The 26,646-nt window shown below is 37.7% G+C and overlaps 3 protein-coding genes across 5 annotated transcripts in view; 1 reads left to right on the top strand and 2 right to left on the bottom strand.

The window, feature by feature from the left end:
- Window positions 1-3,784, bottom strand: part of CCDC122 (coiled-coil domain containing 122) — a 22,319-nt gene extending 18,535 nt beyond the window's left edge. Inside the window, exons 1-2 of the mRNA XM_043579360.1 lie at window positions 3,704-3,784; window positions 3,075-3,190 (exon numbers count right to left, since the gene is read on the bottom strand). Of these exons, the coding sequence (XP_043435295.1) occupies window positions 3,075-3,190; window positions 3,704-3,749 (162 nt within the window). The 5' untranslated portion in view covers window positions 3,750-3,784. The remainder of the gene's footprint in view (window positions 1-3,074; window positions 3,191-3,703) is intronic.
- Window positions 3,743-14,043, bottom strand: LOC122477620 (translation initiation factor IF-2-like). The gene is made up of 3 exons (XM_043570877.1): window positions 13,876-14,043; window positions 13,184-13,662; window positions 3,743-3,793 (listed from the first exon to the last, which is right to left on the bottom strand). Exons 1-3 carry the CDS (start codon window positions 14,041-14,043, stop codon window positions 3,778-3,780), a joined length of 663 nt encoding a protein of 220 aa, XP_043426812.1. The 3' UTR covers window positions 3,743-3,777.
- LACC1 (laccase domain containing 1) lies at window positions 13,350-26,646 on the top strand. Of its 3 annotated transcripts, none has more exons than XM_043579336.1 (7): window positions 13,350-13,460; window positions 14,580-15,192; window positions 15,840-16,018; window positions 16,755-16,920; window positions 19,694-19,919; window positions 21,329-21,489; window positions 22,483-26,646. In XM_043579336.1, exons 2-6 carry the CDS (start codon window positions 14,634-14,636, stop codon window positions 21,486-21,488), a joined length of 1,290 nt encoding a protein of 429 aa, XP_043435271.1. In that variant the 5' UTR covers window positions 13,350-13,460; window positions 14,580-14,633; the 3' UTR covers window position 21,489; window positions 22,483-26,646. The 3 variants fall into 3 exon arrangements, with proteins under 3 accessions (XP_043435271.1, XP_043435265.1, XP_043435279.1); XM_043579330.1 differs by lacking the exon at window positions 13,350-13,460 and adding an exon at window positions 13,521-13,876; XM_043579344.1 differs by lacking the exon at window positions 13,350-13,460 and adding an exon at window positions 13,534-13,871.

Here is a 26,646-nt window from a genome sequence, read left to right as displayed (position 1 = left end):
AGGCCTAATTACCTCCTAAACCCCCCATATCTCCAGATACAATCACATTGGGGGTTAGGGCTACAACATATGAATTTGGGTGAGGGGGACACATTCAGTCCATAACACAAACCTTTTGTCACATTTACCTATAAGTAAATGATAATGCTACTGTAAATGATATTGCTATTTAAATTTTAATTTCTGGTTGTTTCTTTCATATACATAAATACAATTGATATTTATATACTAATCTTGTACCCTGCAACCTTCATAAACTCACTTATTAGTCCTAATCTTTTTTTTTTAAAGATTCCTTAGGATTTTCTAAAGATAAAAGTGGTTTACTTCCTCCTTTCCAATATGGATGCCTTTTATTTATTTTCCTTTCATGATTGCACTTGCTTGAACCAGCAGTATGACAGAAAGAAAAGAAGTGGTAAGAGCATACATCCTTGCCTTGTTCCTGATCTTAAGGGAGAAACAGTCTTTTGCCATTAGGTATGAAGTTGGCTGTAAGATTCATAAATGGATATATATGCCCTTTTTAGATTAAGGAAGTTCTACTCCTAATTTGCTGAGAGTTTTTATCATGAATGGATGTTGGATTATGAAAAGTGTTTTTTATGCATCTATAATTCTCTTTCTAAAATATAAAGGTAATCATTTGCAAACCCATCAAAACCTTCCCATCACCTTTAGACTACATCCAGGTTTCTGATCACAGTATATATCTCCCACCATGTCTCAAAACTCACCCTATGCTATACTGCCACCAAACTACATGTACAGTTGACCCTTGAACCACACAGATTTGCACTGCATGGGTCCACTTATAGGAAGATACACACACAGTACTGTCCACTATAGGAAGATTTACACACACACACACACACACACACATACACACATACACACACACACAGTACAGTACTGGAAACGTATTTTCTCTTTCTTGTGATTTTCTTAATGACATTTTTTCTCTAGCTTACTTTATTGTAAGAACACAGTAATTAATACGTATAACTTACAAAGCATGTGTTAATAGATTGTTTATGTTATTGGTTAAGTCTTCTCGTCAACAATAGGCTATTAATAGTTAAGTTTTTGAGGAGTCAAAAGTTATATATGTTAGGGGTGGGCGCCCCTAACACTCTGTTATTCAAGGGTCAACTGTAGGTCTACGAATGTATCAGTGTATCAATGCTACATGCACCTGTGGATTTTCTTAGGATCTTGTCTGGATGTCTGGAATACCATCCTCCTTAGCACCTAACCCTTAAACCTGTCCCAGATACCCAATTATTCAAGTGAATTCCAACTATCTTCTTTTTTTTTAAGACTTAAAAATTGTTTTAATTTTATTTGAGAGAGAGAGAGAGAGAGAGAGCGCAAACAGGGGAGAGGGTCAGAGGGAAAGAGGGAGAGAATCCCAAACAGGTTTCATGCTCAGCACTGACAAGGGGCTCGATACCACAACCTTGGGATCATGACCCGAGCCAAAAATCCAAGAGTCAGATGCTCAAGTGACATAGCCACCCAGACGTCCCTTCAGCTGTCTTCTTTTAAATTCAACTGAAAAATCACTTTGTGATCACTCCTTTTTCAGTGTTAAATCTGCCTCTACTGTTGACATTACTACCCTGCATATAATTATGTATTTATTTGTCTCCCTCATAAATAGATGATGAGCAACTTAAGAGTGAGGACAATGCTTGGCAAAATGCTTAATAGAAAGTAAGCCCTGAATATAAGTGAAATAACATCTGTACAACTTATTGAAGATTGAGAAGTTTTACGGATAATTTCTTTATAAACTGCTAAGACATTATTATTTTTGTATTATATTCTATTGCAAAAAATATATTCTTTTCTAAAAGTGACTAATGCAACGCAGATATTTGTAGGAGATCCATATTACCGTGAGAGTAAAATTATCATCATCATATGAATTATGAACTAATACCTAAAGCCAATATCAAAATCCAGCTCTATACTGTCCACCAGGGCCCCAGCAGGATACTTTACATGTATTTACAAATATTAATTCATTTAATCCTCATGAAACTTCTAAGTAGGTCATATGATTATCTCCATTTTACAAATAGGAAAATGGAAGCACAAAGAAATTAAACCATGGAGCTAAAGGTAGCAAACTTTGTCTTTCAAACTAGGCAGCTGGGCTCTAGAGCCTATTCTTTTCATTTCCATATGTATTTAATAATAACCTTTACAAAGCAGATAGTAAAGATACGGTTTCCATTTTTGCTTCTTTAGCTATATTAACAGAGTATAGTTCATCTAAATGTGCTGCATGCCAAACAACAACAACAATAACAACAAAACAAAAAACAAGTATGGCTTCCAGATTCCTTGCAGTGGAATTATGAATATATTATGAAATATAAGGAACACAAAAATGTTTCTTATCAACTTGAAATGTTCACTGACAACTATAACTCACAAGCCATGGCTTTAAAAATACTAGCTTAGGGGCTCCTGGTTGGCTCAGTCGGTTAAGCATCTGACTTTGGCTCAGGTCACGATCTCACGGCTTGTGAGTTCGAGCCCCATGTCAGGCTCTGTGCTGACAGCTCAGAGCCTGCAGCCTGCTTCAGATTCTGTGTCTCCCTCTTTCTCTGCCTCTCCCCTGGTTGCTTGCTCTCTCTCTCTCTTCTCTCTCTCTCTCTCTCTCTCTCTCTCTCTCAAAAATAAACAAAAACAAAAAAATTTTAAAAAACCACTAGCTTAAAAACTTAACTTTTCTTCAATTTAACATTTTAGAAAAAACTATCAAATAGCAGTGAATTTAAAATAATTCTGTGTGATAGATGGGTTTTATATGTACATACTATAGTTGCAATGACATTGCTGAATCCTTGTATATTGGGTGTGCAAAATGTTCCATGACACTGGAATACTTGTATACACTTCATTTAGGGATAAAAGAATAATTAAGAAGGAGTAAACATGAAAAAAAGAAGTTTAGAAATTGCCTCCCCAAATTAAGTATCCTCAATAACTTCTCTATTAATAATTTAACATAGTTTTGAAGACAGTAAAGGCTCATTTAAAAACTATATGAAATAGGTTACCTGCAAATGGAATAGAACTTTTTTATTTTTTTCTATCTCTGATGTTTGTGATTGTTGTTGTTTTGCAACTTGCTCTACAGCAGCAGTTAATGAAGATGTGCCTCGGTTAGCCAGAGCTAGACAAAAGAATAAAGTACATAATACAAATTTAAGTGTAACCATCAAAGAAAATTAGTGTTTCTTTACTCAAAGTTATGAAAAATGTGATGTTTCTCATCAATAAATTAGATTTAGGGTTGATAATATTCCCTTTGTGACCATAAACAAAACCAAAATCAAATGCCATAATAATACACAATTCAGAATCACGTACTGTAATGTTATACCTGTTCCTGTACGGAACGGTAGAAATATTTTGATTGTCCTATCTATTTTATCCAGACCATTTATACATATACATACAGTGCTACCGTAACAACTATATAGCGATTATAGTTGATGAATTTTCATTATAGGCCTGTATTTCCAGGTTGTTATGCCTTTTCTAAACAACATATAAGTTCCTTCTTCGAGAAATTTAACAGTTCCCTTCTGTTCTATTTGGCTATAAATTTTAACACAATTATCCTATCATACTACTTTTTTGTTGTTGCCTATCTTTTATTTATTTCTTAAGATTGCTTCATTACCTTCTTCGGGAACTCCTTGACTCTTCATTTCTTTGTTGCCTGACATTCTTCTGTGTCTCTTCCCCCTTTTTGATTCACCTTTTTTTGTGCCTATAAAATAATCAATATTGATAATTTCTCACTTTTCTTTGTTGTTTTTTTTTTTTTCCTGTCATATATCCTGGTGATCCTGAAAGCAAATTAATTGTCAAAAACCTCAAAGGGATGGCAAGGATATTTCATCATTAGTTCCTAAAATTAAAACACAATGGTTAAGTGAAAAAGCTTTGGAGGAAAACTGAACTGTATTTGAATCTTGGTTCTCCTGCTTTTTAGCTGTTATGACCTTGGGACAATTTCTTAACTTCTTTGACCATCAGGGTCCTCATCTATAAAGCCTCACAGTGCTGTCATAATAATAAACGTAATATAGGTAGCATGCTTAGCATAGTATCTGACATATATAGTGAGTAATTATTATGGACTTTGTCTAGGGTTTCCTTTGCTAGTTCCTCTTCAGCTTTCCCATCTATGTCAGTGTCCCAATGCTAAGTGCTCAGGCATCTTCTCCATACTCACTCTTCAACTGATGTCACCTGGTTGCATAGCCTTAAAACCCACTTACAGGTTTTATCCTATTCATATCTCTAATCTGAACATCCTTCTTGACCTCCAGACTCATACCAAAATTGCCTACCTGATATCTTCACTTGGATTTTTATAGGCATTTCAATTTAATATAGTCCAAACTGAACTATGTATTTCTCTGTTCACTCTACCACCACCACTAAACCTGCTCCTTCACAGTCTCCATCTCAATAAATGAAGTTTTTCCTGTTTAGGCCCAAAACCCTGGACACATTAGTAAGGAGTTCTCTAAAAAAGTATAGAACAGGAGGGAGCAAAGCTAAATAAATGGCAGCTCCCTCTCCAATAAATAAATAAATAAATAAATAAATAAATAAATAAATTAAATAAAATAAAATAAAAAAGAGAACACTCAGCAATTCAACAAGACTTCTTCAAGGTAATCACAAATAAGAGTTCACTGTGTATGTTTCATAGGCCCTTTGGGAAATCCCTTAAGATACTCTCCAAATATGTGGCCCAGGACTTCTGTCTCAATTATCTACCCGAAGGACAAGCTAGAATCTTGACTTTTCTTTTACATGCTGCATGCAATTCTTTTAGCAAAACCTGTTGGTTCCCACTTTAAATTATATTAGGATTCACTCACTACTTAGCACTTCCAAATACTATCTTAGTAGAGAAGCCTTCCCTGATAACCTTCTTTAAAACATGACCTCCCCTTCTTCATTCTCCATTTTCTGACCCTGCCTCATTTTTCTTTTTTTTTTTAAAAAAAATTTTTTTTTCAACGTTTATTTATTTTTTTGGGACAGAGAGAGACAGAGCATGAATGGGGGAGGGGCAGAGAGAGAGGGGGAGACACAGAATCGGAAACAGGCTCCAGGCTCTGAGCCATCAGCCCAGAGCCTGACGCGGGGCTCGAACTCACCGACCGCGAGATCGTGACCTGGTTGAAGTCAGACGCTTAACCGACTGCGCCACCCAGGCACCCCTGCCTCATTTTTCTTAATAGCATTTGTCACTACTGACATTTTATATACATTTGTTTCTTCCTATCTCCCTTTACTAATATAAGGTCCACAAAGGTAGAGACCTGAAACAGTGCCTGGCACTTTCTAGGTGTCTGTGGTCTATCTTCATTCCAATTTACCCTGTTCTACTGATAGAATCTCCTAAAATACTGTTCCCGCCATGTCAACATCACAACCAATCTTTCAACTTCATCATAGATGGCATCTCCTTTAAGAAGTCTTTTTTGATCTTTTTGGGGAGATATAATCCTTCCCTCTTTCTGGTGCAATTTTTCTATATCTGTTATACTGTGATGACAGTTTAGGTTATAAAGTAAGACACAGCCAGCTTTGAATTCAGATTGTACCACTTACTAGTTTATTAGGCCTAACCTGGGCCTCAGATTCTTTATCTATAAAACAGAAACAATAGTAATACCTGTTTCATTAGAATTATTGTGAGGACTCAATAATGCATGACAACATTTAGCAAATTCCTGCTACTTAACAATTTTTATTCTTTTTTTATTCAAAAAAAAATTTTTAATGTTTATTTATTTTTGAGACAGAGAGAGAGAGACAGCATGAACAGGGGAGGGTCAGAGAGAGGGAGACACAGAATCTGAAGCAGGCTCCAGGCTCCGAGCTGTCAGCACAGAGCCCAACGCAGGGCTGGAACTCACGGACTGTGAGATCATGACCTGAGCCGAAGTCAGATGCTTAACCAACTGAGCCACCCAGGCGCCCCTAAATTTTTATTCTTATTATTTCCATCATTTTATACATATTTCCCCACTAGACTATAAGCTCCAGGAAGACACATACAGTGTCTTACTCATTTTTGTATTCCCTGAAAATTTGTTGGAGAAATCTTAAAAAATGGAAAACATTAGATTTATAATAATAAAAAATAACATAACTGGTACTTCTTGATCTCTATTTCTAAAGCAACATAAATTGAAAAACTCTTGGGTGACATTTATTTAAACCAACTATTTGTGAAAGGATATATGCTTTAAAATTGGGAAAGTTGTAGTTTTTTCTGGATCTCTATTGCAGAATGGACAAAAGATAAAAAGAAAACAAACTACTGCCATCTACTGATAATTCATTACAATCATTTAAATCAATGAAAACGAGAGTTTAGAGACTAGACAGTATCAATTACTTTCTTTTTTTTTTTTAACATTTATTTATTTTTGAGAGACAGAGAAGACAGAGTGTGAGCAGGGGAGGGGCAGAGAGAGAGAGAGTAACACAGAATCCGAAGCAGGCTCCAAGCTCTGAGCTGTCAGCACGGAGCCCGACGCGGGGTTCGAACTCACGAACCGTGAGATCATGACCTGAGCCAAAGTCAGAGGCTCAACCGACTGAGCCACCCAAGTGCTCCTCAATTACTCTTTCATTCAAACCATATATGTGGGTACATATAATATATAAGGTATTTTGAGGAATATAAAGACAAATTAAGTGACTCTGATTTAAAAAAAAAACTACAGTATTTGATAGTAAATGTTCAAACTACATATAAAACACACTCATTTAGAAAATATACTTTCAACTAAAAAGTTAGCTTTACAGAAAATAAGTTAATAAAAATACTACACTAAACTATCATTTTTCCATATTAACTATAATCAACATTGAGTACTTACAAGTAACTGACATTGTTCTAAGTGCTTTTACATGAATTATCTGTATTTTCCCTTAGAACAATCCTATAAGCTAGATATTATTTTTACCTACATTTTATAGATGAGTAAACTAAGACTTGGAGAAATTAAGAAATTAGCCAAAGGTCACACATCCAACAAGTAGGAAGGATGGAATTTGAAACAATTAGGATTCAAATTCACATTTATTAGGCACTTAACATGTATGAAAGCACTGTGATAAGCATAATTTATTTGTGCATTATCTCTTTTGCATTGAAGAGGCAAGCCCCTCTATTTGACCCTTGGGATATTTTTAAAAGGCCATGGTTCCAGCTTTTGGAAACTCATCATCTGGTACCTCCTCCAAGGTAATGAGCAAAATAAAGCAAGACTGTCAAACTCCTCTGGGCTTTTGAGAGCTTTTGGCTTAGAAGCACTACGAGGAGGTAATTGTGTATGTGCAACCATGTCACATAAGCACCGGTTTTCATTCTGAATGGGAAAAGCTGTCATGTGACAGCTAGGCAGTTAAAGTAGCTTATAATTTCATCCTACCCTTTTAAAATAGCGACTTTTCAGAAAACAGAAAATATTACCAGAAACATAATTTTCGTGTGAAACTATTTTTGCTTTCTAAGTGGGTGGGGGAGTTTAATATCTAAAGCTGATATTTAGCTGGGAAAGCTAAAGAAAATTAGCCTGGGGAAAGATGAGGTCAAAGAGTTCCCTGGAATCGAGCAAATTTTAAATTATGGTCTTTATTTGTCATAAACATGATGAACTCAGATCTGGGTGGTTCAATTCTAACAAATAAAGATAATAGTGGGGAAAATGTCACCCACTGCACAAATAAGTAAGAATACACACTTTTCAGGTAAAAAAGAGTGTAAGTCTTTTCAATCACATGTTTTTAAGAGAAGTTATAACATCATCCAAAGGAACTAATTAATTGGATCATTAAAAATGTATTCATACCTATTATATACTAGTGTGTTGGGATCTGCTAAGAGTAGTCATTACTCTCTTCTTTGACTAGGCAATGTGATTAAGGTTTCAGGATGCTGAAAACAGAAAGAAAAAAACCAGGATTTGCAGTGTTCCTTAACTTCCTATCAAAGACAATACAGGCAACATTAATACATTAACCACCCTGCTTCTAGCTTTCTACAAAAGGTGAGATTTCTCTGAATGTTCCGCTAGTAATGGACTACCAAGATGTCTTGTTTTAAAGTGTAAACATACAAAGATTGATCCGCAGCTTGAATCCAAGCTTTAAGGGATAGCTAGGCAACTGTTTCAAATAGAAATGATAGGTGTATGATGAAATCCAGTCACAACCTGCCTACGTGTTTCATTCAGGACAGTAAGAAGCAAGGTGTTTGTTTTTTTTTTTTTTTTACTCTGTGTACAAGTAAGCATGATTTCTAAACCAAGAGGAGCTTGTAGGTTGAATAGTGCCCCCACACCTATATGTCCATGTCCCAAACTCCAGAATCTGTGAATGTGCTAATTTGGAAAAATGGTGTTTGCAGTTGTAGTTAAGGATCTTGAAATGAGATCATCCTGGATTTAGGATTAGCCCTAAATCCAATGACAGGTGAGAGACGGGCTATGCAAACAGTGGGCAGACCATATACAAATACAGAATTCTGACCTACAATTGGCAGCAACCAACTCAGGAAACCAACCTGTTTCCTACAGTAACCAGACCAGGAAACCATCCTGCTGTCTATAAGCCAGGCTTGTAGGAAGCCAGACCACTATCTCTAATAACAATTCTAGAAGCCAAACAAAAACTTCTGTAACAACTGGCCCCAAATGACCAGTGTTTGCTGGTTTGCTGAATAACTGACAGCTTCCCTAATTTCTGTCACCACTTCTATCTTGGGATCAATCAGAGAAAGCCAAATATGCACACTTAACCAATCGCATAGGATGCCTTGGTTCTAGTTAGCCCACTTACGGCTTCCCCATGCCAATTGCCTCTAATCAGGGTATACCTGAAGATTTCCTTTTTTCCACTATAAAGCTTTCCTACTTTGCCAACCCACAAGTGATGGTGGCTGACTTCCTTGCCATAGCAAACTCTGAATAAATAATCTTTGCTTATTCTCATATGGTTGACCATTATTTCCACACAAGTGTTTTTACAGCAGAAAGGTAGAGGGAGATTTGAGATTCAGATGCACATTAAGAAGACCATAGGAGGCTCAAGACATAGAGCCCCAAGCCAAGGAACGAAACACCTGGAGCTACCAGAAGCTGAAGAGGCAACGAAAATGAGACACTTTGAAAGAAACATGGTCATGAGAACACCTAGATTTGGGACTTCTGCTTCCATAACTATGAGAGAATACATTTTTTTTTTGCTTTTAGCTATCCAGTTTGTGGCAATTTGTTATGGCAGTCTTAGGAAATTAATATAAGCTTTTAACAAGGAAATGTGCAATATTACATTTACTTTTCTTGAGGGACCCATGAATTAATGTAAATGTCTTAAAAACAACTGTTCATTTTTCAGAATTTCATTTGTTTTCATAAGAAGATTAAAGATTTACATGGTGATAGAAGAACTTTTAGGGATTCCCCCAAAGTTTCCTTTAATAGCCAGGCACTATCTCTGCCCTCAGAATGCTCTACGTCTCTAAGAAGGCGATAGACACACAGTAAAATAATTAAAATGTAGAGGTATAGTAGTTGCTCTCTTAGTCTACTTACACTTAAAACTCTAACCAATCAACTCATTCTATTTCCTTTATAAATCATAAACTGCTAATTCCCACATCATGCTGACTGGTTAGGAAACTCCTCTCCCGTGAATCTGTCTACTTCTGCTCCTATCAGTACAATCTGACAGTGAGTTACCTGTGTTTGTTCCCAAACCCGTTTATGCCAGTTGTACTTGTTATTCTGCTTTCATAATTTAGTAATATGTAAAGCGATGAAATAGTGTGGAAATAAATTTCATTGTTTCTTTAAAATCTAATGTTTAATATTCTGGAAAGACCCCCAAACTGTGAGTTGTTTGAATGTGTGAGATTACAATAAAAGATTATAAAGGAGAAATCTGCACTCAGACAGCTCTGCAAGTGCCTTTAAATTATTTTCCTCTTAAAGGAATAAAATCTTAGGAAATCTTTGCTGATGGTTTAGAGGTGTAGTTTATGCAAGAAATGCAACACAAAACTCTAATCGGCAGAATTTGTGCAAAGAAAACGCCATGGCTTTCTCAGTAGATTGGCAAATGAGCATATAGTTGTTTTAGGCTAAAACAAAATGTTTAAGATATTTATGTTATATTTCTATCACGACTCTCGGGTTAAACTGACCAAAACACATAAAACAAAACAAACAAACAAACAAAAAATAGCCTTGGGGTGCCTGGGTGGTTCAGTGGGTTAAGTATCCAACTTCATCTCAGATCATGCAGCTCAGGTGGGGATCTCAGGATTGGTGAGTTAGAGCCCCACATTGAACTCAGCTTGGAGCCTGCTTGGGATTGTCGGTCTCCCTCTTTCTCTGCCCCTCCCCCACTTGCATGTGCTCTTTGTCTCTCTCTCTCTCAAAATAAATAAACTTTTTAAAAAAGCTTTATTTAGAGAAAAGTCATATACTATCAAGTTCATTCTTATAAAGTTTACACTTTAGGGCACCTAGGTGGCTCAGTAGGTTGAGTATCTGACTTCGGCTTAGGTCATGATCTCATGGTTCATGGGTTCAAGCCCTGAGTCAGGCTCTGTGCTAACAGCTCGGAGCTTGGAGCCAGTTTTGGATTCTCTGTCTCCCTCTCTCTCTCTCTTTCTGCCCCTCCCCTGCCCACTCTCTGTCTCACTCAAAAATAAACAAATATTAAAAATATTTTTAAAATATGAATAATACCTTCAATGTTTAATTGACTTTTTCAATTTATTAGTAGGTTATGGGTCCAGAGTACATCAATGAGAGGGCTTCTTCTGTGTGAACAAAATGCTAAGGAAGAAGCAATTAATTCTGCCTGGTGAGGGGATGGGGATTCAAGGAAAGTTATGATTGGCTTTAAAGATCTTAAATAAGCAGCAAATAAATAAGCGTAAAAAGAGAAGGGTGTTCTAAGTAAAAAGGAATAGCAAATGTAAAGGATAAAAATCTTGTAGTTCATCCAAGGAACAGCCTTTAGTTTAAATGGCTTGGGAATAAGGCATTTGTTTTTTCAAACCTAATTATGCATCTGAATCATCTGTACAGATTAAAAGAAAACAAATAGCAGGGAAAAACAAGCCCAGACTTGACTCCCAGAGATTCTGATTTAAATGTATATGGAGTGGAGTCCCTAGATTTATTTATTTTTTTTTTGTAGGTTCTACTTGTAGTTCTGAGATGCAGCCAGGATTAAGAACCACCGGAGTGGGGTAAACCGGGATGAGGGAAGAGAGAGATGAGGCTAGATAGTAGTCTAGGAACAACTGGTGAAAGGAAATAGTATGTAAATACAACAAGATGACAAACTATCTCTTTCCTGGTAGCTTCCCTGTTTTGAAACATTAAAAAAAATTTTTTTAATGTTTATTTATTTTTGAGAGAGAAACAGCACGAGCAGGGGAGGGGCGGAGAGAGAGAGGGAGACACAGAATCTGAAGCAGGCTCCAGGCTCTGAGTTGTCAGCACAGAGCCTGATGCGGGGAACTCGACTCTCCAACCTTCCAAGGGGGAGATCATGACCTGAGCCCAAGTCAGCTGCTTAACCGACTGAGCCACCCACACGACCCTGAAATATTTTTAAACTTTTTACTGCCACTACTGTTTCAAGAAAAGAAAATGAATTCCCACCATTGTCTATAAAAACAGGTATAAACGTTTTAAACCAGCTTTGTAACTCAAAGATTTCTATTTTACTTAAGGTAATACTTAACATAAAACTCAGAGAGCAGAGTGCACCTTCTGATCAAGTGTACCATCCGCCACTCAGGGTTTTTAACAAATGTCCAACAAAAATCATGAAAATACAAATTTGGACAGAACACCTGCCAGGGATACTAAACAGCAAGTTCCTGTTCTGGGCTGGTGATCCCATCACCTAGTTAAATAGAATGGAGGCACTTGCCCACTTCCAAATGCTCTTCTAAACTCCCAGATATGCAAGGCTCTCTCTTTCAGGTTAAATTTCTTCAGCATTTATCATCTAAGCAACAATGAAGACAAAAGGGACCTCTCCTTCCATCACAACCAGTTCCACAGGAAGCACCCTTTCTCCTACTCCGTGAAGGTCGGATTGACTCTCCCTTTACCATAGCATCTGCCTTCCATGCAGCAGCTGTTCAATATTTTTAAATGAGTGTCACCCTCTTCGAGGTTAGATAAGGGATGCTAATTTATTACATTTCTAAGAGTCACTGCCTTCTAATGTTCTACTAGGGGCTCATATTTTTAAACGGGCATACAAAAAAGTCAGTACAAGGGGCTGTATGGAGTTTTGGTCCCGTCAGCAAGTAAGGCGGAATCAGCAAAAAGGCAAAGGAAGGTTCAACCAAGTTGTTTCCGGGAACAAACAACACACTGTAAAAAACAACAGCAAGCGGCCACCTGGGTGGCTCCGTGGGATAAGCATCTGACCTTGGCTCAGGTCTTGCTCTCCGGGTTGGTGAGTTCCAGCCCAGATCATGCCCTCCGCTGTTAGCCCAGAGCCCGCCTTGGATCCTGTTCCGCACCCCCCCCCCCGCCCCTCCCCTGCTGGCACATTGTCTCTCAAAAATAAACAAACATTAAAAAAAAAAAAAAAAAAAAAAGCAAGAACAACAAACCAAATCCCCGCCCCGGGAAGGCCTATTACTTGAACCATAGGAGGTTCTCAGGGTTGGGCTCTAGGAATGAAACCAAAACTCTGGCTCACACAGCTGGTCCGGGACTGCGGGGCCGGAGCGGGGTGCCGATTTGGGGAAGCCCACTCCCGGAGACGGAATCCATTCACAGAACGGCGTCTGCGATTGGTTCCCCACGACGTTCTCCCGCCTTACCCCGCACAGGGGCCAGCCCGCCAGCCCGCCCCTTCGCGGACCCTCCTCCTCCCCGCCGCCCCGCTCCCCTCACGGGCCTTCAAATCGACCAGCCGCCCCGCTCCCCTCAAGGGTCCGGCCTCCCGCCGGCCAGCTCCTCGCACGGGCCCTCCAGTCTGGCTGCCCGCCCGCTCCCCCTCACGGCCCGCCGCCCTGGCCCCCGCCCGCTGACCCGCCTGGCTCCGGCCAAAGAGCCCCGGTTCCTGTTTCTCTTGCCTAGACAGGGCGGCGGAGGACGGCCTCGACGGGCCGCGCTGACCCGGAACTACTGAGGTGGCCGCGGGGGCCGGCTCTCGGCTCTTCCCGGGCTTTCCCCGCGCCGGGGCTTGGCCCGCCGTGGCCGCTCGGTGCCCAGCCCTCTCCCTCGAACTCGCTCGTGCCCCCGTGCCGCTCGCCGGCCTGGCCGGGCCCGGGCCTCTGCAACTGCGGGACCCCCCCGGCCGTCGAGTCCACGCAAAGCCGGCACGCCACCCCGCGGCTGGTCGGCCGTGAGGTGGGTGAGGTGGGGCGGGCGCCGCAGTGGGCGGGGCCGCGGGGCGGGGCTTAGAATTCCAGGTGCCCAGCTCGCGGCTTCCGGGTTCCGTCCTGGCTCGGGGCTGGGGTGGTGGCGGTGGCTGCTGGGCGCTTCCGAGCTCGCAGCAGACTGAGAGTATAGGTCTAAGCGGAGCGTGGGCAGACGGCACGGGGAAAACTGCCTACGGTGCACGTCCGTATGTCAGGAAGTGCCAAAGGGGCGGGGAAGAGGCGGTGGTGGAGCTCGGGCAGGTGGAGACCGAGCGTGGGACCGGGCCGGGACAGACGCTTTTTGCGGCATTTCCCAAGGCAGAGGGGAAGGAGGCCGTCACCCTCCTAGCTTCTCTCAATGTTTTTCAAAACTGGCGAGGTGAACTTCAGCGGGAGCCCAGTACGGTATGGAGTGGAGGTTGGGAGCGGCCTCTGAAGAGAAAGCGAAGGCCCTGGGGTGGGAGTGCTGGGGCTGGAGGGGTGAAGATCCACTCTGGGCGGGGCCTGGGCCCTGAGTAAGCAAGAGGGTAGGCAGCGCGTCTGATCCAAATCGTGGTTGTCTTTGTGCCCATTGCCCTACTTGGAGTGTTTTGTAAATCCTGGATCGTCTCAGCTTTTATCCCCTTAAAAGCGTGAATTTTACTGCAGCTCCATTTAATCTGTTGAACTTAAGGCCCCAATGTGTCATATGAAGAGGTGTGACCTAATATGCCAGTCACATCAAGATTAATGATGTACATAACATAAACTGACACCCTGTAATTAAAAAACAAGACTTCGTCTAAGTCAACAAGTAATTCCCTACTTAAAACTTGCTGTGTGCAAACACACACACACACACACACACACACACACACACAGGAATTGTAGTCCTGCTGAAGAGATGTACAAATACTTTCACAAAACAAATTAAAAGATGGTTCTCCTCTCATGGTTCACGTAAGACAGATAGTGGACTGACTTTAATGGGAGAAGTCTAGATTTACTATTTTACTACATTTTTAGATCCGTGAACCTTTTTTTTTTTTTTGATGTAGGCACAAATTTCTGTTGTAACTATAAGAAGGTTGATATAATTTTGCATTCTTAGGCTAATTTTTCTTTATAGGTGATTTCTTAGGAGGCACAGAAGTGTTTGAAGGGCTGCGTACCCTATTGAAGGATGGCAGAAGCAGTGTTGATTGATTTCTTCGGTTTGAAATTTAACTCTCAGAAAAACAGTCACCAGGTATTACTGAAGACACTGAATGCTGTCCGATACCATCATGCTGCCAAGGCCAAGTTTCTTTGCATAATGTGTTGTAATAGCATCAGCTGTGAAAGGGATGGGGAACATAACTTTGAATTGGAAGCAAGCAATGGATTATCAGCTCTGTTGAGAGAGTTTGAGACTGTTAGCCATCCTAGTATGGCTGCCTCTTTGTATACCATTAAACAAAAAATTGATGAAAAAAACTTGAGCAGCATTAAGGTAATTGTACCCAAGCACCGGAAGACATTGCTGAAAGCTTTTATTGATCAACTCTTCACCAACGTTTACAATTTTGAGTTTGAAGATTTACAGGTGACTTTGAGGGGAGGTCTTGTGAAACAGTCCACTGAAGTAAACATGATCACAGATCAAGAACAAGAAGCAATCCAGAATGAAATAAAAACATATTTGAGAAGTCTGCCAGCTCTGAAAGGAGAATTAACCATTATCACATCTCCATTAATCTCAGGTATATTAAACACTGTGTTGTTCTTACTGTATACATGAAAAAAACCAGTCTTTCTTTAGAGGCTGGTCACCTTTTTCCCCCTCCTCTCTTTTGTAGACTATAGGGTTTATAAACTCATTGGCATCAGCTGCAACATGGGAGTATCAGGGATGGCCTTGTAGTGTCAGCAGTGTTGAGGGACAGTCCCTTCAGAGCCACCCTAAATAAATAAATTTGCTTTGTGCAAATTCAGCTTTAAGACAAATCCCCCAGCCTTCCTTTAAAATGAGATTTATGACCCTAAGCATCTCCTATTTAGAAATTCTGGAACCTTAATTCATTGGCGTTTCGACAGAAGAATGAAATTTAAGAGTCCATCTTACTCTTGGTTAAATGATATTTACTGTGAGCTGTATGCTATGAGGAATACCAAAGACAAATGGGACAGAAGATACCCTTTGAAAAGCAATAGTCCCATGGGGAAGGTAGAGCAAACACAAATCGTGTATAACAAGAATACATGGAGGTACACAGTGCTGTAGAACTTGGAAGCCAGAAAAACATGCAGCTTGAGGTGATCAGGGAAAGTCTTACTGTGAGACTGGGTTGGTAATGCTCTATAGTCGTTGTATAGCATATTTTTAATCTTCACTACTTCTATTCGATAGATATTTTCTTGCATGGATTTACTACAAGGACAGGTGGAATATCTTACATACCAACTCTTAGCTCATTCAATCTCTTCAGTAGTTCCAAACGGAGGGATCCCAAGGTTGTTGTCCAAGAAAATCTGCGTAGGTTGGGGAATGCTGCAGGATTTGATGTGGAGAAATTTTACCAAATAAAGGTAAAGTTTTGTTTCATGTTTCAGAAGATGCAAAGTATATTCTTGACTCTGCTAATGACTTCATGGACTTTAATCAAGCTGTTTAACTTTTGCATCTGGTGTTTTACTGAAAATGTTAGGATAATGCTTATGGTTGTTTTTCTTAGATCTGTACTCTATAGCTTAAATACCAATTCTGTGATAGATTTCACCTGAAGCTACTCATGTCTAAAAGTACTTTTAACTCTCAGGGTATGGTATCACTGCCCTTTTTGATTCAGAAGGAAGATTCCAGAATGATGGGAGAAAAAGGCTCTTATTTTCTAAATCAACATTAGGAGGGACTAGGGTCACAATGGATGCCTTGTTCCTTACAGAATGCTAGGTTTATTTGAATCAGGAAAAGTAAAAATATCATTGATTTGGTAATTAACTTCTTTCCTTAAATAATACTCTTTGGAAAGTGCTGCAAGTAGAGATTTACTCATCTCTAGTAGGAGATGTTTGCGATGTACTGTATTAAATTTTTAAGTGTTAAAGTGTGTTTTCCTTTGACTAAAATATGCAGAGATTATGATACCAAAAGTTAAGTGATAAGTAAATTTGGTATTTTACCACATACAGAAGTGATATACTTAATGCTTGCTGGTAATATTAAACTGATTGTTTAATTTTGTACAAAAAGTATTTTCAGAAAAGCTTATGGTATGAGAAATCCTACTTTCAAAATATTTTTATCACACATCTTTGGTATTAGACTGATCATGCCAATGACGTCTGGATTATGGGAAGGAAGGAGCCTGAATCTTACGATGGAATCACCACAAATCAGAGGGGAGTCACAATAGCAGCTCTTGGTGCTGACTGTATACCAATAGTTTTTGCTGATCCTGTCAAAAAAGCATGTGGGGTTGCTCACTCTGGTAAGTATCCTTAATGAAGCATTTAAGGTTTTACCAATTTTGTAGTATAGGCAAAATTATAATTTCTTTATGGTGCGCATTACAAGACAGTTAATTACGTGGTATTAAGTATAAAGGGGTAGAACCAGCATACTCTTATTATAGGAGCAGGTGGGGGCAGTACCTAAGTCAAATTATATGAATCAGAGTAGAATTCCCAAAGGAAGCAGTAACCAGGCTGATTTCTGAGGAATTTGCAAGACCTGATTAGGTACCAGTGTTTCTCAGCAGGGGTGCCAAAATGTTAACATTTTGGGCAAGATAATCTTATATTGCAGTTTGCTTGGCTTCCAAAATTCTTAATGCCAGTAGCACTCCCTGCCCCGCCCCCCAGTTGTTGTAAGAAAAGCAGCAACAAAAAGAAAGGCTTCATGCTTTTCAGAACATTCCAAAGGGAGTGGTACTACCTCTGGTTGAGAACCCTTGAAGTCCGGGCAATGGGGAATAGGAAGGTTAAGCATGTTGCAGAAAGGTATTCATGAAGGGGAAGGTACAACAGCATGTGTAAAAGGTATGGAGGTAAGAAAAAGCAAGATATGTTTGGAAAAAGTCGTTTAGTTTAATACGTTATAGTCTAGTGCCTTTATTATCTAAAGATAAGAACAAAGGATTTTTAGATGCTGTGTTAAGGTTATGGAATTTTGTTTTCTAAAGGTATTTTAAAATGCTATTTAAATTATCCTGTGGTTACTACTCTATGTGAAATAAGGGATGATCTTTCAGATTTCCTTCTGCTTGTAAATCTAGGACTACTTTGCTTTTTAGACAAAAGATAAATAAGAAAATGGCATATTTTTCTTTTGATCTAGCTAGAGTTATGGGATTGGATGACTAGAAGTCAAATTTTGATTTGCCATTATCAAAATGTTATTTAACGTTTGAGTCTTATTTCCTGGATGTAAAAAAATCTTATTTGTTACTTCTTAGGTTTTGAAACATTATTTTTAAGTATCAAAGATTAAAGCTGTCAAAATGAAACACTCTTGAACAAAGTCAGAGGTCTGACACTCTCTGATTTCAAAACTTATTATAAAGCCACAGTAATCAAAACAGTATGGTATTGCCATAAGACAGACATATCGACCAATGGAACAGAACAGAGGTCCCAGAAATAAACCCTTGCATATGGTCAAAAGATTTTTAACAAGGTGCCTAGACTATACAGTGGGGAAAGGATAGTCTCTTCAACAAATAGTGCTGAGAAAACTGGATATTCACATAGAAAAGAATGATATTAGACCCTTATCTCACATCATATAGAAAAATTAACTCAAATTGGGTTAAAGACCTACATGTAAGACCTAAATCTATAAAATTCATCAAAGAAAACAGTGTAAATCCTTATGAACTTGGATGAGACAGTGGTTTTATAGATGTGATACCGAAAGCACAAGGAACAGAAGTATAAATAGATAAATTGGATTTCATCAGAATTACAAACTGAGCATCAACACAGTTAAAAGGCAACCCATAGAATGGGAGAAAATATTTGCAATTCACATATCCGAAAAGGGATTAATGTCCAGAATGTATAAAGAACTCCTATAATTCAGCAACAAAAAAACAACCCAGAAAAATAGGCAAAGGACTTGACTAGACATTTCTCCAAATATGATAAGCAAATGGCCAACAAGCATGTGAAATATGCTTAATGTCACTAATAATTAGGGAAATGCAAATCAAAACTACGATGAGATACCACCTCACACTCATTAGGAAAGCTAATATTAAAAACAAACGAAAATAACAAATTTTGGTAAGGATGTGGAGAAACTGGAACCCTGATGTACTATTGGTGGGAATAGTGGGAATGTAAAATGGTGCAGCTGCTATAGAAAATAATGTGATGGTTCCTCAGAAATTTTTAAATAGAATTACCATATGATCCAGCAATTCTACTTCTAGGTAGAAGTCCTGGTATCCAGTACTTCTGGGTATATCCAAAAGAATTGAAAGCAGGACCTTGACAAGATACTTGCACACCCATACTCATGGCAGAATGATTCACAATGGCAAAGAGGTGGAAGCAATCCAAGAGTCCACAGATGGATGAATAAACACAATGTGATATATACAGACAATGGAATATTATTTAGCATTAAAAAGGAAGGAAATCCTGACACCCGAATGAGGGGTTTGAGGACATTATGCTAAGTGTAATAAGTCAGTCACAAAGAGACACTTTTAAGATTCCACTTACATGGCTTATCTATAGTCGGCAAATTCATAGAAACAGAAAGTAGAATGGTGGGTACCAGGGCGAGGGGAAAGTGGTGAGGGGGGGTTGTTATTTAATAGGTATACAGTTTCAGTTTTGCAAGATGAACGTATTTAACACTACTAAAGTATACACTTAAAAAGAGTTAAAAATGGTAAATTTTATTTTACATATTTTTTCCCACAATTTAAAAAAATGTGAAAAAAAGTGAAGGAGAGAGAATACTAACAAGTTATATATAATCCCAGTGGAAACTGAAGCTGTAGAATATTTTTAAAGAAAGTGGAAGGGACCTCCCATTAAATATGTTTTCTATGTCAGGTGCTTTGCATAACATACCTTATTTAAAAACCAGTATTTTAGTTAATTGATGATTTAGCTTAATTAATTTTGTGGTTTATTTGCTGTTTCTGGACTTTGAAAAATACACAAACTGTTCATTTTTAGGTTAGATATAAATTAAGGTGCAATGTTACATTTTAACTTCCCTTACCTTTTTTTCTTCCTATTTACCAGGTTGGAGAGGTACTTTGTTAGGTGTTGCTATGGCTACAGTGCATGCTCTGATCACAGAATACGGCTGTAGTTTGGAAGACATTATTGTTGTACTGGGACCTTCAGTAGGACCTTGCTGTTTTACTCTGCCAAGGAAATCAGCAAAGGGATTTCATAATCTTGATCCTGAATGTGTACGGTTATTTGATTCACCAAATCCCTATGTTGACATTCGTAAAGCCACTAGGTAGGTTTGACTTCATTACAGAGCTGCAAGTTTGGTTATTGCTTATTGTTTCTTTTTCTCTCTCTCTCTCTTTTTTTAATGTACAGTCTCTATGGCATGAGTGCCTCAGTGTATTTTATTTTATTTTATTTTTAAATATTTATTTATTTTTGAGAGAGAGAGAGAGAGAGAGAGGGAGAATGCACAAACGGGGGAAGGCCAGAGAGAGGAGGACATTGGGTTCTGTGCTGAGAGTAGTGAGCCCAGTGTGGGGCTCAAACTCATGAACCATGAGATCATGACCTGAGCCCAAGTTAGATGCTCAACTGACTGAACCACCCAGCTGCCCCTGTTTCTAAGATGAAAAGTACTTTAGACAACAATTAGTAACTCCAAGAAAAATTCAGGTGGCGGGTATTTAAGTAGCTGACATACACATATATAAAAACTTATTTTAATTATGAAATACATTGTCATTTAAGTTTGAATAATGAAATTTTCCTGTCTGGTACCTCTTACTGATTTAAAAGTGAAGGAGGATATATTTACCATGTAGTTTTGAGAGACCTACTTAGACTTCATGTAGAAAAGTTGCCATGTACTTAATAGACATTCCTCAGCTAAAATGTCCTAAATACAATAAACTATCAGAAAGCTGATATTTTAAAATTATTTTATTCTATAACTAGAGGAATATATTTCTTAGAAAAAAATGTTAGATAATATAAGCACATAGTCACTTTCAAGGTTTTTATGGCCCCTTACAATTTTGAGTTACAAAGTGTTGCTGTTAATAGCCATTATCATTCCTATAAAGGAAAATTGTCTGATTTGAATTGTGTTTCTGTTCCAGCCAACAAAACCTTGCTGAGATTCTGCTTCATTTAGCACATAAGTAGAAAGGATTGAAATTGGTTCTTAAATGTGACTTGTGGAATTAGTGTCACTAATTTATAGTCATATTTCATATCATAAAGTGTTTATGAAGAAACAACTTCTCTGTGAAAAATCTGGTTAAGAGGAGCACAGGAGAAGGGAGGGCCAAATGACTAAAAAGCATGTTCTGAATCAAATGAATCTTGTCTGCCAATACCCTGGTAACTTTAGAAGTTTCTTCTGAATAAGTACTTGATTTTGATTATAAAATTCCCAGGTCGTGTCTGCAGAACAATATGGAAGGTTTTACAGTTTATATATGAATTTAAGTGATTAATGGTGATAAAATCTATCATTTCCTGGACTTGTTCATGTTTTGTATCTGAAAATCAACTTGCCTGGTTTTAAGCAGATCTTTCCCAGAATTCTTTTATACCAATATCCAATACACACACACACACACACACACACACACACACACACACACACACATTACTGCTTTGTCTAGTGGTGAAATAAACTCTTGCTATCTTTTAAAAAATCTTTATCCCAAGGATTCTTCTAGAACGGGGAGGAATTCTACCACAGAATATTCAGGACCTGAACCAAGATCTCAACATCTGTACATCCTGCCATCCTGACAAGTTTTTTTCCCACGTCCGAGATGGCCTTAATTTTGGTACACAGATTGGCTTCATATCAATTAGAGAATGAGGTACAGTAGGTTCTCTCTCGTCTTTCCCTTCTCTCCTTCTTCCTCTTTCCACCTTTCCCTCCCCTCATTTTTAAAAATAATTAATCATATTTAACTTTACCCCTTTATTCTTGTAGGAAGAATTAAGTTTCTACTTTTTATTGAAGCAATAGAGGTAGAAAAGTTAATTTTTAGTGACATGCTATAATATAAAGAATAGCCACTCCTTTTCCTAGTTAATGAAGAATAATCAGTCTAGCATATAAGTATAAAATTAAATCATTTATTCTTTTTAAAAAATCCGGTATGAATACCATTTATCTTCTTTGTACTTCATATCAGTATACTTCATATCATAACATCCTCGTACCTTTCTTTTTTTTATTCTTTTGATTTTTGAGAAGAAATCTTTGCATAAAGATTCTAAATTCTAGAATAATAAAAAATCCTCACATACACAAACTGGCTTGGTTTTCAACTAGATTTCCAACTGATTATAGCAGGAATTTGCTAGTTTCCTTTAAAGGATAAATAATAAATAGACTTCGTAGTATGTGCAGTCTCTGTCTCTACTCAGCTTTGCCATTGTACAGCAAAAGCAGACAGGAAAGACACAGAAACAAAAGAGTACGACTGTATTTCAATAAAACTGTCTTTATGAAAAAAAACAGGTGAGGCGCCAGGCAGGTTTAGCCCACAGGCTATAATTTGCTGATACCTGATCGATAGTCACAGAGCGAGACAGAGTATAATTTCATTAAGTTAGTGTTTATTTCAGATAATTTTCTCAGAGTTATAAAAAAATATTTCATGACAGCGATTTAGTGCTGACCCTTTAGCACATATCTAATTTTCCTTAAGTTTACTTTTAACTGAATTAATATTATTTTTAATCTTCACAATGTCTTTAACTCTTTAATATACAAAAGACTTTAGCATACTTAGTGATTTTTACCTTGATATTATAATAGCATTAGTAAGGATCTCTTATTTGATTTCAATGTATTTTTACAGATATTGACTGGATTTTTACACAACTGTTTCCTGCCTCCTCCTAAACCAACGACAAGAGACAAATTTAGCTGTTTGATTTACTTAAAACCAAAAGGATTATAATGGATAATTCATCTTAGGTATATTTTTCACTATTATCCAAAACCAAATGATTTTTATTTGATTCTAACAAAATCTAGGTGAGGATTATTCGTAAAGTGTGGTCTATTTTCTGTGTTGCATGAATCAGGAATAGGTCTGTTCATTTCAGTATTTATTGGGTACCCTCTTTGTCAGGCATTGGTGAAGCATAGGTGAGTCAAAATAAGTAATAATTTTTCCCCTTGAGTCTAATGCAATGGAGGAGATAAACACTTATAATACTTAAATTTAATTTTGATAGCCGTGGAAGAGTAGTGAAGAAGAGAGGATTAATTCTCTCTGGAAGGCAGGATAGGGAAAGTGCTATATAGAAAATGATATATCACATGGGCCCAAAAGATGTACAGGCTTTTGACAAATGAAGAACAACCATAACAGGTAGAAGGAACACCATGAACTAGGGCATGAAATTGAGTGTGTAACATGTTCTAGAGAGAGAAGTGTGTAGGCAGGAGTTACTGGAAAAACAGGTTGGAAAGAGATTAGTTAAGGTCTCACATGCCATGTCAGAGAGTTTAGAGTTGATTTTTCAGTTAGAGTAGGCATAAAAAGTAGGGGAGTGTTTTTATTTTCTCGACATCTGTAACAGGATGGATTTAAATTGCAAGAGACCAGGCCAGAGAGAATTAGTTAAGAGGCAAAATACTTTAAAAAAGAAATAATGAAGCCTAAATGAAGACCATGGAAATTAAGATGGAGGAGAATAGATGGCGAGACGTTTCAGATAATCAGTAGATCCTCTTAATAGATAATGAAGAGGACAGGTGAGGAAGAGTGGGGAAGTCATTGATGACTCCAAGATTTCTGCTTGGTTGACTACCAAGAGTGGCAACAAGAGGAAGAAAGAAGTTTGGGAAAAGGGAGAAGGATAATGAGTTTGACACGCAGACTAAAGTGTATCCAGATGGAAATATTTGGTCAATGACTAGAAATACAGCCCTGTCACATTGGTGGGAGCTGGGAGAAAGATAGAGCTTTAGAAGTTAGCTATGCAGAAATGAGGCCTGAGGCCATTGGAGTAGACTGAATCATCTAGGCAGAATTACAGGATGAGTGAAAAGGAGGTTTGAGGGTGAAACTTCATACAACACCTGGGTTTGAAGAACCAAGAAGCTGAACCATTAAAAAAAAAAAAAAAGATTAATAATTAGAAATAAGGGAAGAAAACCAGAGTATTCCCATTTTGAAGAAAGAAGCCAGTGTGGATGTGAGAGGAACTCAGAATTTTCAGAGACACAGCGTACAAGAAATTTTCAGAGATGGAATAAAATGAGAACTGAGAAGAAACCAGTGGATTAACCATATTGAAGCTGTTCTATAGGCAATGGTGGCAGAGTCGGATTTCAGGACACTGCGGAAGAGGATGCGTAGGTGTCCACTCTTCTTTGATAGTATTTACTAGAGAAGAGAAAGCACTGGGGGCTGTGTATCTCAAAGGAAGGGGTATTTTTTTTCTTTTGATCAGGAGTTTTAAATATATTTGTAGGCTGAAGAGAGGAGTCAAGCTATGTGTACTTGGGGCAAAATGGTATATATGGCGTGTATTTTTAAAGTGAGTAGTTCATTGCATCTTCAACTTTTTTATTTTATTCATATGTGTCTTATATGAACAGGTAGTAGAATAATGGAAAATTACATTTGTTGGGTATTTACAAAGGGCTTTTATATACATTACCTCATTTTATCTTGACAGCTATTCTGAAATACATAGGCCATTTGTTATTCTTTTTATTCAGATGAGGAAACTGAAGTCTCATTGAGGTTTAAAATCATATACTTTGTGATAAAGCAGGACTTGAACCCACATCTTAGGACTTCAAATCTCATTTTAGATTTTACAGTTAATCAAAGCTATCTAAGTTAAATTTTTATTTTCAACGTTCTGTTAATATCATCCATTCATACATTCAGTCAAAATGTTGTTGAGGTACTAGGATAGGTTAAAAAAAAATACACTTGTAGCCTTTAGGAGGTTTAATATCTACTGAAAGGTGGCAGTCAATAAACCAGCAATTGCAATACTGTGATATGTGTTGTTAAGTCGTCACAACCTGATACCTTGTTCAGTTGAATTCTTCTATGCAACTCGTAAGACAGTGTAAAATTTAAATACCTCGTCTCTTCCAGTTCAGGGAAGGCATTAAACATAGGACAACAATTTCAAACTCAGGAAAAATACTTTTGTTTAATGATAACAATGAAGATTAAGAATAATTTCACACATTAAGAAAGGTTGATCATTTTCCAGTTCTTCACTATGCATGATTTTGTTTGAAGTTTATAAATTTACAAGAGGATTAGGTGACCATATTTCACTTTATGTACCAAAATATTCTAAAACAAAATAAAATTATATTTGACTATGACTTTGGATTATCTGTTCCAAAGTATTTAATGAAAAGTCTCCTTGCTGTTTTACTGAGTGAAAAAGTTTTGATTAACTCAGAGACAGAATGACTAGGTTGTTAAATAATTGTGTCTTACTGTTTCTATAAGATCTTTGTCACTCTCAAGCATTTATATATAGGTTTCTGGTACTTTGAGGGTAAAACCACAATGATGATTTTTATTTTTAATAAGTTTAGTTTTCAATCTAAGCTCTGCTACTAACTGCACATATGAAATACTGGTTGTCATTTTATTAAGAAGAGGAATCACGTTTGTAAATCAGATGAGAGTTCATGACATGATTCTTTTGGAGGTACTAAGTATCAAACTAAACTTTGTCTAACTGTAGTTTTAAATTGTGAATAGTAATATAGTGACCAAATAAATGTGCTGTACTCCAGTGCTTTATAAAACAAATGAAAAAGTGATCTTTCCACTAGGAGGCAGTATTTCTATAAGTAGCTTTTCTCTTTTCCTTGGTATAAAGTTGAACCAATCTTTCTGTATTTATTTGTACCAGGAAAGAAAAAAAAAAAAAAAGAGGTGCTTTTAAAGTTAATGAATGTATTGCTCTTACTTTATATATGCACCATCTTGTAGTTCAAGTCTATAAAAGCATTTAGGAACCCTCACCCACCTGGATCTATCTCACTTCTCCAGAATCTCCAGTAATTCCTTTTCTGTAAGTAGAATTTTGGGGGAGAAATTCAGAGAAGCTTATTCTATGACACATGACAAAAACATAACACCCATGGATTCAATAGCTGGAGGATAAGATGTCAATTACATGTGAATTATATCATTTTATATTTCAAAGTAGATTTAATAATTGTTTTTACGTGGTTGTATTAAAGTTATACTTACAATATATCCATCCTACTTTTTTTTTTTAATAGAGAGCAAGAACAGGGGAGAGGGGCAGAGGGAGAGAAAGAGAGAGAGAATCTTAAGCAGGGTTCACACAGTCTGACATGGGGCTTGATCCCACAACCCTGGGATCATGACCTGAGCCATATCACGAGCCGGACGCTCAACCAACTAAGCAACCCTGGTGTCCCAACATCCTATTTGTTATGTGAACTCTTAGATGCCACCAATCTATGGAAGTCCAGCACTTTCAAGAAAGCACTGCTCAGTTATCTATGTGTTTGTGTGTGTGTGTGTGTGTGTGTGTGGATCTGAGTGTGCTAAATGGCAAGCAAGAAGTGTGTATGTATTATATATAGCCTGTTTGCCCTAAATAATGTAAATTCACACACAACATATTGGATGCAGTGGAATTATGGATTTCTTTTTATAAAGTTTTTGTAACTTGTGCAGTAAAGAATGGGAATCATAGTTTATATGCTTACTGTATGTGTTTATGTGAACTGTGGTCTAGAGCACATGTGTTTCCATTGTAGGCAATGTTTTTAAACTTGTGATATCACAGATGGGGCGGCCGCTACAAGTAATGAGTTATTCTATGCTAGCTATTTGCTTAGTGATGGAAATAGAATCTGTCACTACTACTTTTTCCAGATTAACACATTTAGTTTGGACTCATGATGATCACGTATCAATTGTGTAGAGACAAACTTTTCATACTCTCCTTAAATAGATTTTCTTTCTAGAGAAATAAATGCTTACATCGTA

Source organism: Prionailurus bengalensis, chromosome A1, assembly GCF_016509475.1.
Source record: "Prionailurus bengalensis isolate Pbe53 chromosome A1, Fcat_Pben_1.1_paternal_pri, whole genome shotgun sequence".
Classification (NCBI taxonomy): Eukaryota; Metazoa; Chordata; class Mammalia; order Carnivora; family Felidae; genus Prionailurus; species Prionailurus bengalensis.
This window is presented reverse-complemented; position numbering and strand designations above follow the sequence as displayed.

Excerpts from the sequence above, each read along its gene's own strand:
- LACC1 (XM_043579336.1), top strand. The coding sequence starts at position 14,634 with ATGGCAGAAGCAGTGTTGATTGATTTCTTCGGTTTGAAATTTAACTCT. Across the intron at positions 16,921-19,693 it reads ATGTGGGGTTGCTCACTCTG|GTTGGAGAGGTACTTTGTTA; the intron begins GTAAGTATCCTT and ends CCTATTTACCAG. Across the intron at positions 19,920-21,328 it reads GACATTCGTAAAGCCACTAG|GATTCTTCTAGAACGGGGAG; the intron begins GTAGGTTTGACT and ends CTTTATCCCAAG.
- LOC122477620 (XM_043570877.1), bottom strand. The coding sequence starts at position 14,043 with ATGGGCACAAAGACAACCACGATTTGGATCAGACGCGCTGCCTACCCT. Across the intron at positions 13,663-13,875 it reads CCCAACCTCCACTCCATACC|GCAGTTTTCCCCGTGCCGTC; the intron begins GTACTGGGCTCC and ends CGTGCACCGTAG.